We start from the raw sequence: 12355 nt of genomic DNA on the forward strand, positions 1-12355 counted from the left end.
TCTCTCCCTCGATGGGACCTCAAAATGTACTGAAATCTTCACAGGAGCTGTTTTACCCCTAAGCAATTCTTGGTTTTGGCATAACTCTTCGAGGAAAGGGAGGAAAACAAGATACTCCTCTATTACCCTACTGTAGAGCGGCACAGATAATGCTAGCTCCTTTCCATCCGACAATGTACTTAATGAAGTGTTGTACATGGGTTAACCCTTTTCTCTCAGCCAAAAAAGGATATAACAGTAAAACATGTCTTGAAGAGGACAATGTCAGGACACTGAACTCACTGTCTCACTGGCACTGCAATTCCTAATGGCAGGGTGCAGATCTGTAAATTCTTGGGACTATGCTGCACTAGGACTGGCTGGAAGCCCACTTCCATTCTATTATGAATTAAAAGGCCCTTGCTTAAATTCCCACAGTTTAAACTTCTCACTTCCTCTTTTAGATTAGGATTACATTTGGATTGTGTTCTGGATGGTACTTCTTAGCAGGAACTGTTGCCTCTAGCGGTCCTGGACTAAACTCCTCTCACATCCTCTCAGCAGAGACGCTTCACTCTAGCTGAACTCTCTCTTACTTTCACTAGAGAGACTGGCCTAGAGTAAGCTCCTCCTCCCTTTTTGAAAGATTCCTAGATGTGTGTGTGTGTGGGGATGGGTTAACTCTTGCATAACTCTCAGACTTGCATTGTAAACAAATTGACAGTACACTATGAAAACAGTGCATATTAAATAAGGCAATAGGGTATACAACACCCAAGTAGAGGCCCCGCAGATATCCCAATCAGACACTGCATCTATAATATATTGTAATTCATTCAAATATGTCCTTGTGTCAGCTTATTTATAAAACCTCTGCTTCATTTATAGCACTGTCGATGTGGCATTGCCTCTTAGGCTACCGGACTCCATCACCACTTGGGTGGTACAAGCAATCAGCATTAGGAAAGACAAAGGTAACGTGGAGTAAAGCCAAATAATGTTATTATCACCAACATTGAAAGCAAAAAAAAAGTATGAGGTTCGTTTTTCCACGAGGGGGCATTTTGGCTTGAATTGCGCCCTATAGAATACAAAAAGTGACAGCTGTATTTACAAATCATTTTGTTAAAGACATTTTTGCTATGGAAATTTTCTACATTTAAATGCGGATGCTTTGTTTTGTTTTGGCATTTTCACCTTTGTTATATTGCTGCAGTGGTTTTTGTCTGTTTTTGTTTGTGCTTTATACATTTTTTTATGCAGTTTGTGTACCATTTTTCAAAAGGTTTGTTTATGCATTTGTAGCCATGTAATTCAAGGAATTATCATAAGGAATGTGAAAAACCCATAAATTAATGCAACACACATTTGCACATTATTTTAGGCAGGATTTTTTTTTTTTTGTGTAGTGCTAAGTGAATAAATGCCACAAACTAAGTGAAAAAATGCCACACCTAGTTAATGCTACTTCTAGAAAAGCTGCCACTGACCCAACAAATGGGAAAACAAACAGCAAAAGAACATTGAAGGATAAGTTTGTTATATTTCCCTGTTGAGGTCCAGCTAAGATCTGGCTGTAGCATTTTATCACTACAGCCACATGTGAAACAACCTTTTAGCCAAAAGTAGGAATGTATTCAATTAAATAGAAAAATAATCTTTCCCTGTAGGATGCACTGCCGGCCTTGGCAATCACACCTAAAATATTACCCTTGGGCTATTTCAGGTAAACTGATTTAGAAATTGTACGTTATCCTCTATCCTGTGCAGATAAATGGACCAATAATTTCCGATGTGGGAGGGGGGATGCAAACTATTTTGTATGCCAAATCGTGTATATGTCAAATCTTTTCTCCTTGGCTTGTTGCTTTCCTTGTCTCACTGCAGGAGACAGACTCTATAGTAAATCCTGATTCATTCTAGCAATTGGTGAGGCTCTCAGACATCAGACCCATCAAAACTTTTGACATATCCCTATGAAATGTCAAAAGTTTTGTTAAATCACAGTAATGCTTTAAAGCTTTGTCAGATTATAGATGTTCCTCATATGTTGTAATTGTATTCACTAAAACCTGTGAAAAGAAAATAAATTTTATGGAAAAGGGTTAAAGGTTTATATATTATTGTACATTGAACATATCTACCCTTTTGGACAAACAGTCACTTCTACTAAGTGTATATTTGCTTGTTTAGGTTTTTAATTGCAGTTACTAAATACAAAGTCAGAAACATCATAAATGGCCTCAATTCTAATTCTGGAGGAAACCACTCACTGCCTGTCACCACCCCAATACCATCCCTACAGTTAAACATGGCAGCATTATGCTGTGGCAGTGTTTTTCAGTAGCAGGGAAAGGGAGACTGGTCAGGCTAGAGGCAAATCTGAATGGAGCAAAGTACAGAGATATTCTTAAAGGGGCACCCCTGCTATCTCTGTGCAGAACCCGGTGTTCATTTAGAATGCTGGGTGTGGGCGGCGGGGGTCGTGATGCCACGGCCACACCCCCTCAATGCAAATCCATGGGAGGGGGTGTGAACCTGCCACGCCCCCTCCCAAAGACTTGCATTGAGGGGGCATGACGTGACATCAAGAGGGGCACTGCCGTGACGTCACGACCCCCTGCTGCCCACTCCAAGTGTTCGGAACAAAATGTTCCCGAACGATGAGGCAGTGGAGTACCCCTCAAATGAAAACTTTATTCAGAGTGCTCTGGACCTCAGACTGAGATGAAGGTCTATCTTTAAGACAATGACCCAAACCACGCAGCCAAGACAACACAAAACAACAATTCTGTGAATGTCCTTGAGTGGCCCAGCAAGAGCCCTGACTTGAACCAATGGAACATCTCTGGAGAGACCTGAAAATAGCTTCCACCGACGATCCCGATGCAAGCGTGAGAGGATCTGCAAAGAAGATCCCCTTATCAAGGTGTGCAAACCTTGTAAAAAATCATACCAAAGAAGACTGGAGGCTGTAATTGCTGCCAAAGGTGCTTAAAGGGGTACTCTGATAGAAAACTATTATTTTCCTATCAAATGGCTTCAGAAAGTTGAACAGATTTGTAAATTACTTCTATTAAAACATCTTAACCATTCCAGTACATATCAGCTGCTGTATACTACAAAGAAACTTGAGTTGTTCTTTTCTGTCTGACCACAGTGCTCTCTGCTGACACCTGTGTCCATGTCAGGAACTGTCCAGAGTAGGAGCAAATCCCCATAGCAAACCTCTCCTGCTCTGGACAGTTCCTAACACGGACAGAGGTGTCAGCATAGAGCACTGTGGTGAGACGGAAAAGAACTTCACAACTTCCTCTGTAGTATACAGCAGCTGATATGTACTGGAAGGATTAAGATTTTTTTTAATAGAAGTAATTTACAAACCTGTCCAACTGTCTGGAGCCAGTTGATATGAAAAAAAAAAAAAAAAAAATATATAGTTTTCCACCGGAGTACCCCTTTAACTTTCTGGCACCAGTTGATTTGATTTTTTTTTCCCCACCGGAGTATCCCTTTAAACTAAGTACTGAGTAAAGGGTCTGAATACTTATGTCAATTAAACATTTTAGTTTTTCTAAAATATTTTAAGATGTCTAACATTCTGTTATCACTGTGTTACTATGGGGTATTTAGTGCAGAATGATGGGAGGAAGTGCAACATAACAATATGGGGGAAAAAACTTAAAGGGTCTGAAGACTTTTGAAATGCACTGTAAGGGTATGTTCACATGTGCCTATTTTGCTGCATATTTCCTGGTGATGATTTTGCTACCCTAAATATTCATGTGTGGACATACTCTTCAGTCAGTATCTACACGGAATGATAACCTGCTATTTATTTACTCCCTGGTTGCTCTAGAGCTCTGTTCTATTAGGACAAGAGTTGTGATCAGTACAGTTTAGCAGTGTTTGCTGAACTCATTCCTTCAACCTGCAACTCGGCCTCCACATAGTGGTTGCTTTGTATGAACATAAGTCTATCACAGGTTCAGCTGGAAGTCGTTGCATGCTGATAACTATTACATTCTATTGAAGGACAGAATGATTATAAAATACAGAAGCTAAACCACCAGTGAATAAATGAGCTGGTAATTGCTGCCCATATACAAGATTGAGCCTCAGTAAGAGAAGCCTGGAGGGCCGCTTTAATCCACTATATGCTAAGAAAATAAAATATCATTTTGCCACTTCTTACATTTTTCCTATGCTCTGGATACAAGACGGAAAACCAAACAGACCCCATTCAAGTCAGTGGAATTTGCTCTGACCCATTGTGCAAAGGACCGTTCCAGTTAGTAATGTGGCGCCAAAGAGACCCCTGGATGGAGCCAAACAATGGTGTGAACTAAGCCTAACAAGTAAGGCTAAGTTCACACTACCATTGTGTTACATCCTGTTCAGGGTCTGTTTGGCACCAGACAATGGAGCCAAACTGACCCTTTGCACAATTGACACCAACAGGTCCTGACATATCTCATTGACTTGAGAGGAGTCTCCAGGTGTTTCCTAACCTTTCAATGGGTTGAGCGAACAGATCTCCCTTTAGCAGAGCTCAATGGGGATTAGTGTTGAGCGCGAATATTTGAAATGCAAAGCATTTTTACTGCGAATATCGGCATTTCGTGAATATTTAGAATATAATGATATACTGTATATTCATAATGACGTATACTCTTTTTTTGTGAATATGCGAATTTGTGCGAATATGCAAATATTCACGAATATGCAAATATTCACAAATGTGGGCACTTCCAGTCAGAGGACACTATAATGGTGCATGCGCACTATGCAAATTTCATGCGAATTTTCGCATGAAAAAAAAAGAACGAATATAGCGAATATGCGAATTTCGCGAACATAGGACAAATATTTATCCATATACTCGCAAAACATTGTGAATTCAAGTATGGCCCCTGCCGCTCATCACTAATGGTTATGTACATGTAGCCCTATTAGAGGTTTGACTGATATCAGGACACTATAAGGAATAGATGTTTAACGTACAGAAACCAAATTTGATAACAAAAGTAACTTCTTGACAATTTGACTAAATATTTTTCTGTTATTTTTTGTTTTAGGCATCTGTGTATCAGAACCTTATGAAGTGACCACCTTTAAAGAGTTCTTTGTTGACCTGAGAATGCCTTACAGTGTTATAAGAAATGAGCAAGTACAGATCCGAGCAGTAGTTCACAACTATATGACGCAGCAAGCTAAGGTTTGTCAATTTCTTTCCACTGAATTCAATGAGGAACTGACAGTTTACATGTAATTTCATTTTACAGCTGTAGTTATACCACTCATAAAATAAGTGCATGATATTTACACATCTCAAAGAGGATAGCCAGTATAAAGAGGATATGATGGAACTAAAACTCCTAAAAGATCGGTTGGTGTCTGAAGACTAGGTCTAGGAGGGATAGCTGTGCTGCTCCGGATCTACTCTCTACACTCTCAACTACTCACTGATTGGACTGAGCAAGGACCTCCCACCTTCTGTGGCCTTCCACATAGTCACTTTTTTGACCTTGACTCAAGATAGCAGCATTCACAGTGCATAAATTACATATAAGCAATGTAAATGGTAGACAGGCTGCAGAGGGCAAACATAATAAACAGGGCTGTCTTTAACGTGGGCCAAAAGGGGCAGCTGCCCTGGGCCCTGTCATTCCTGGGGATTAGCCCCTTAGCCCCTATGTTAAAATAGGCCCAGCAGCCTGCATAGGCGACCCGCATAGGCAGCCCAGTGCCCGCGGCAGCTACATTTGCAGAAAAAAAGGGTCGGCCCTGCGATGTCCTAGGCCGGCCCTGTTTTCTTACCAAGGCCCTGGGTGATGACGTAGGCTGCGTAACCTCCTGACCTGCGTGCCCCATGTGACGTCAGGGTAGTGTAGGAGGCTCCTCCCCCTAGTGGCTGCTCTGCTGCTGAGGTCCCGCCAGCGGTCTCTGCCAAAAGTCTCCCCAAAGGTACCACCAGTCCACCAGGCATGAACTGATTTGCCATTCAGGTACACAGAAGCTAGGTGACAATTTCTCACCTAGCTTTTCCATGCTCCTGAATGGCATGTCTGCTTATAATAGCTGAGCTATTATAAGCAGACATGCCATTCAGGAGCATGCAAAAGCTAGGTGAGAAATTGTCACATAGCTTTTCTATTCTCCTGAATGGCATATCTGCTTACCATAGCTCAGCTATTATAGACAGATTTAACAAAAAGTTATAGGTAAATCTATAATAGCTGAGCTATGATACGCAGATATGCCATTCAGATTCAGGAGCCCAGAAAAGCTAGGTGATGATTTCTCACCTTGCGTTTTCATGCTCCTGAATGGCATATCTGCTTATTATAGCTCAGCTATTATATACAGATTTGACTAAAAGTTATAGGTACATTTTTCTATAATAGCTGAGCTATTATAAGCAGATATGCCATTCAGGAGCCCAGAAAAGCTAGGTGAAAATTTCTCACAATTTCTAGCTTTTTCATGCTCCTCAATGGCGTATCTGCTTATATCAGCTGAGCTATTATATACAGGAGCAGGTGTGAAGAGCTTTTCCATGTTTCTGAATGACATACCTTCTTATAGCTGTACTACTTTATGCGGTCCTGGGTAATTGATGCGCCTAAAATGTTTCCCTACCAATTCTAAACTATATACGTCTCGAAGGAATCGCCACAGTGGTCTGACGACTCTAATGAGAGAAGATATTGCCTGTGAGTCCCACAAAGAAATGGCATACCATTTGGGCATAAAGATAGGCAGGGTTCACACTTGCGAAAAATTTAAGTTGTTTAACCCCTTAAGGACTCAGGGTTTTTCCGTTTTTGCACTTTCGTTTTTTCCTCCTTACCTTTTAAAAATCATAACCCTTTCAATTTTCCACCTAAAAATCCATATTATGGCTTATTTTTTGCGTCGCCAATTCTACTTTGCAGTGACATTAGTCATTTTACCCAAAAATGCACGGCGAAACGGAAAAAAAAATCATTGTGCGACAAAATCGAAAAAAAAACGCCATTTTGTAACTTTTGGGGGCTTTCGTTTCTACGCAGTGCATATTTCGGTAAAAATTACACCTTATCATTATTCTGTAGGTCCATACGGTTAAAATGATACCCTACTTATATAGGTTTGATTTTGTCGCACTTCTGGAAAAAATCATAACTACATGCAGGAAAATTTATACGTTTAAAAATGTCATCTTCTGACCCCTATAACTTTTTTATTTTTCCATGTATGGGGTGGTATGAGGACTCATTTTTTGCGCCGTGATCTGAAGTTTTTATCGGTATGATTTTTGTTTTGATCGGACTTTTTGATCACTTTTTATTCATTTTTTAATGATATAAAAAGTGACCAAAATACGCTTTTTTGGACTTTGGAATTTTTTTGCGCGTACGCCATTGACCGTACGGCTTAATTAATGATATATTTTTATAGTTCGGACATTTACGCACGCGGCGATACCACATATGTTTATTTTTTATTTTTTTTACACTGTTTTATTTTTTTTATGGGAAAAGGGGGGTGATTCAAACTTTTATTAGGGAAGGGGTTAAATGACCTTTATTAACACTTTTTTTTAACATTTTTTTTGCAGTGTTATAGGTCCCATAGGGACCTATAACACTGCACACACTGATCTCTAATGCTGATCACTGGCGTGCATTAACACGCCTGTGATCAGCATTATCGGCGCTTGACTGCTCCTGCCTGGATCTCAGGCACGGAGCAGTCATTCGTCGATCGGACACCGGGGAGGCAGGTAAGAGCCCTCCCGGTGTCCGATCAGCTGTTCGGGACGCCGCGATTTCACCGCGGCGGTCCCGAACAGCCCGACTGAGCAGCCGGGTCACTTTCACTTTCACTTTAGAAGCGGCGGTCAGCTTTGACCGCCGCTTCTAAAGGGTTAATACCGCACATCGCCGCGATCGGCGATGTGTGGTATTAGCCGCGGGTCCCGGCCGTTGATTAGCGCCGGGACCCACGCGATATGATGCGGGATCGCGGCGCGATCCCGCTTCATATCGCGGGAGCCGGCGCAGGACGTAAATATACGTCCTGCGTCGTTAAGGGGTTAAAGTGCATCTGTCGTACGTTAGTTTCACACTGCTGTTGTGCCCCGCCCTTAAATGGCCATTAGGCTCTTTTTTTTCAGCCTTTAATGGCCGTTTTTGGGATGGGGCACAACGGGCAATAACAGGTCCCAATGGATCCCATTTACTATAACGGGGTCCATCGGGTGCCGTTATTTTGTAATGGGACTAGCAGGAGAAAATGATGGCGCAAGCAGTTATATTTCTCCCGCTACTCCCCCAGGATCCCCCGACAGCAGTCACACTACCGTGAGCTAACGGCAGTGTGAAAGAAGCCTTATGCATATGAAATTGCTAGCATAGCCAAAAAAGATGTTGATATATGGATACTTTGCATATCTGCATAAATGTTGTCTGTTCCTTTATTTCACTAAGCAAAAATAAAAAAATTTAGGGGTGCATTGAGTGTCAAAGAGGTGTGGCTAGGGTGCGCTGTGCTACAAGGCCCCAAAAAATTGCTTGCCCAGGGCCCAATCCTAAATTAAAGACAGCCCTGATAATAAAGTGTACAGTGCATCAGCAACAGAAGTGCAAAGATTGGGTTTACTTGCCCGACAACCGCAACGTATATAGAAACACACATAATGAGATACTGCATACAATGTGCAACATTTTTGTTAGCCCAGTAACAAGCCTTGCCTCTAGCACCTGGGCTGACTGGGGCCAAAGTGAGAATCAAGACAGGCTCCACTACCAATCTGCCTATCATTCAATAAAAATCCAGGCCTGAAAACAGTACTTGCCAAAGTATGCGAACTAGAAAACTACTTTTGCCAAGTATGTATGTTATACAGTCATAAAATATAATATATTTTATGGTATATAGCTTAATGTAAAGTAAGCCATAATAAAGAGTCAGAGTCAAAGCCGTGATAAAGAGTCAAAATCAGGATGCCAAAGTGTTTCTAGTAACCAACATTTGAGAAGCTCAGAAGGGTCTTTTCCATTCACATGTAGGTGACAGGTGTGTGTACAACTGGTCTGTACATGTCTAGTTTGTGTTATTGTTCACAATGTGAAAACAGAGAAAAAGGTTATGTTAAAGGGATTATCCAGGAAAAAACTTTTTGATAAATATCAACTGACTTCAGAAAGATAAACAGATTTGTAAAATACTTCTATTCAAAAAATCTTATCTTTCAGTACTTATGAGCTGCTGAAGTTGAGTTGTTATTTTCTGTCTAGGTGCTCTCTGATGACACCTGTCTCTGGAACTATCCAGAGTAGAAGCAAATCTCTTCTACTCCGTGCAGTTACCGAGAAAAGCAGAGATGTCAGCAGAGAGCACTGTTGCCAGGCAGAAAAGAACAACTCAACTTTAGCAGCTGATAATTATTGGAAGGATTCAGATTTTTTTAATAGAAGTCATTTACAAATCTGTTTAACTTCCTGGAGCCAGTTAATATAAAAAAAAAAAGTTTTTTCATGGAAGACCCCTTTAACTATAGGAAGCGATAACATCTTCATTCCCTTGTGTATTGGGGGAAAAAAAAGCCTAAAAAGAATGGGAAAGTTTATTTGTTTGAAGGGGTACTCCCCTAACAAGCTCCCTTTGTTCCGAACGCTGAGCAGCAGAGTACCCCTTTAAGCACAAAGACAAAACTTCTCTAGGATGAATGAAAAGAGTACAGTGGTGATTTCAAGAAATTGTATAAAATACCCAGGCTTGGGTTATTCGGGCAACTCACGGAGCTCTTGAATCTCTGGGGCATTACTGGAAGAGGCATCGCTGAGAGTCTTTCTTCCAGATGATAGGAAGTAAATGAGTCCTTGAGGAAGGATGGACTCAGGTGTGGAGGAACATGGTACAGACTGGGTAGATATACTTGTGGCTTGTCATGGTGTAATGGTGTTAAGATTTTTCCTTTTTTTTTTCTTCTCTCCTTCTTCCCTTTCCGGCCCTCCCCATCCAACCAACCTGAGGGGAAAAAAAATAAATACATTTCACAAATCTTTTCTTTTTTATCAACAGCTTTTTTTGTTTGTTTCGCTCTTAGAAATTCATATTTTTTTTAGTCCTTTCTACCAATATTGTCCAATTTTTAATTTTGGGGCATTTATTTGATAACCATATCCTTAGTATTATATTCTTGGCACAAATAAGTAATCTGATCAATAACTCCTATTTTTCTCCACCCTAAATCTTCCCAAAATTATTTGTGTGATTGTGAGATCTTTAATATTTTACAGTATTTTTTTTACCTTCCAAGCAAGCAAAAACCAGTAATCATGTATGACCTCACAATCTCACATAATGTGGAAAAAGTCAGCCCCGTCTGATCCACATCTGGGACATTGGCTATTATCCTTGAAACCATATTTCATTAATTTCTTAGGAGAAAGATAAAGGTCCCACATACAGTTAAATTGCAACATTTTCCAATTTGTATTTATTATAAAACTCTGATAGTTCTCCAAAGCTATTGCCCAATTCTCTATTTCAATTTCCAACCCTTCTTGATCCCATTTACTCTTGATCTTACTTATTTCTCCTTTACCCTTTGTCTCTCGGAGTCTCTCGGAGTCAATTCATCATCCCTAATTTGCAATAATTTTCTATCTTTAGTGCTACTATCTGCAATTTTCAATTGATTATAACAAAATAAATGTGCAATGTTCAAATAAAATTCTTTATTTTTTCAAATGTTTTAAGTGCTGTGTTTCTATCAATGTGAACAAAAATAGAAAAGATAGTGTAGCTCACTCAGTAATCAAGAGGATACTTAAAGGGGTGCTCCGGTGAAAACCTTTTTTCTTTTAAATCAACTGGTGGCAGAAAGTTAAACATATTTGTAAATTACTTCTATTAAAAAATCTTAATCCTTCCTGTACTTATTAGCTGCTGAATACTACAGAGGAAATTATTTTCTTTTTGGAATGCTCTCTGATGACATCACAAGCACAGTTCTCTCTGCTGACGAAATTATAAGAATAATAACGCTTTATTTATTGTTGTCCTTAGTGGGATTTGAACCCAAGTCCCCAGCACTGCAAGGCAGCAGTGCTAACCACTGAGCCACCATGCTGCCCTTAGCATACATCTGCTATGCACGGTTGCTAAAATGAACAGAGATGTCAGCAGAGCACTGTGCTCGTGATGTCATCAGTGTTCCAAAAAGAAAGGAATTTCCTCTGTAGCATTCAGCAGCTAATAAGTACTGGAATGATTAAGATTTTTCAATAGAAGTAATTTACAAATATGTTTAACTTTCTGCCACCAGTTGATTTAAAAGAAAAAAGGTTTTCACCGGAGTACCCCTTTAAACCTGAGGTTAACTGGTGTTGCCCTTATCCAAGGGCCTATGGAAAATATGAATAGGTATAGTTGATAAACAACTAAAGACCAGTCCTCAAGGTGTATCAGAAATATAAGATATAAATTAGCGTATCCAGATAATATAAATGGTAATTTAATAGTAATATAAGTCACAGATGTATATAAGTCACTAATACCTGTCCCTGCAGGGCCCTTGCAAGGGACATGGAAATCAGTGCATAGAACTCCGTGCAAACATATAAAATAAATAAAACAAATTGTTACGCCGAGCGCTCCGGGTCCCTGCTCCTCCCCGGAGCGCTCACGGCGTCTCTCTCCCTGCAGCGCCCCGGTCGGTCCCGCTGACCGGGAGCGCTGCACTGACATGGCCGTCGGGGATGCGATTCGCACAGCGGGACGCTCCCGCTCGCGAATCGCATCCCAAGTCACTTACCCGTCCCGGTCCCCTGCTGTCATGTGCTGGCGCGCGCGGCTCCGCTCTCTAGGGCACGCGCGCGCCAGCTCTCTGAGACTTAAAGGGCCAGTGCACCAATGATTGGTGCCTGGCCCAATTAGCTTAATTGGCTTCCACCTGCTCCCTGGCTATATCTGCTCACTGCCCCTGCACTCCCTCGCCGGATCTTGTTGCCATTGTGCCAGTGAAAGCGTTCCCTTGTGTGTTCCTAGCCTGTGTTACAGACCTCCTGCCGTTGCCCCTGACTACGATCCTTGCTGCCTGCCCTGACCTTCTGCTACGTCCGACCTTGCTCTTGTCTACTCCCTTGTACCGCGCCTATCTTCAGCAGTCAGAGAGGTTGAGCCGTTGCTGGTGGATACGACCTGGTTGCTACCGCCGCTGCAAGACCATCCCGCTTTGCGGCGGGCTCTGGTGAATACCAGTAGCAACTTAGAACCGGTCCACCAGCACGGTCCACGCCAATCCCTCTCTGGCACAGAGGATCCACCTCCTGCCAGCCGAATCGTGACACAAATATTCATAAAAAGAATAAAATATGTTGAA

General features: G+C 41.3%; 1 protein-coding gene across 1 annotated transcript in view; it reads left to right on the forward strand.

Annotated features, from left to right (window-relative positions):
• Nucleotides 1–12355, forward strand: part of LOC130355875 (A.superbus venom factor 1-like) — a 266587-nt gene that overhangs the window by 167930 nt on the left and 86302 nt on the right. Inside the window, exons 21-22 of the mRNA XM_056556718.1 lie at nt 868–953; nt 5058–5197. Of these exons, the coding sequence (XP_056412693.1) occupies nt 868–953; nt 5058–5197 (226 nt within the window). The remainder of the gene's footprint in view (nt 1–867; nt 954–5057; nt 5198–12355) is intronic.

Source organism: Hyla sarda, chromosome 1 (assembly GCF_029499605.1).
Source record: "Hyla sarda isolate aHylSar1 chromosome 1, aHylSar1.hap1, whole genome shotgun sequence".
Lineage (NCBI taxonomy): Eukaryota > Metazoa > Chordata > Amphibia > Anura > Hylidae > Hyla > Hyla sarda.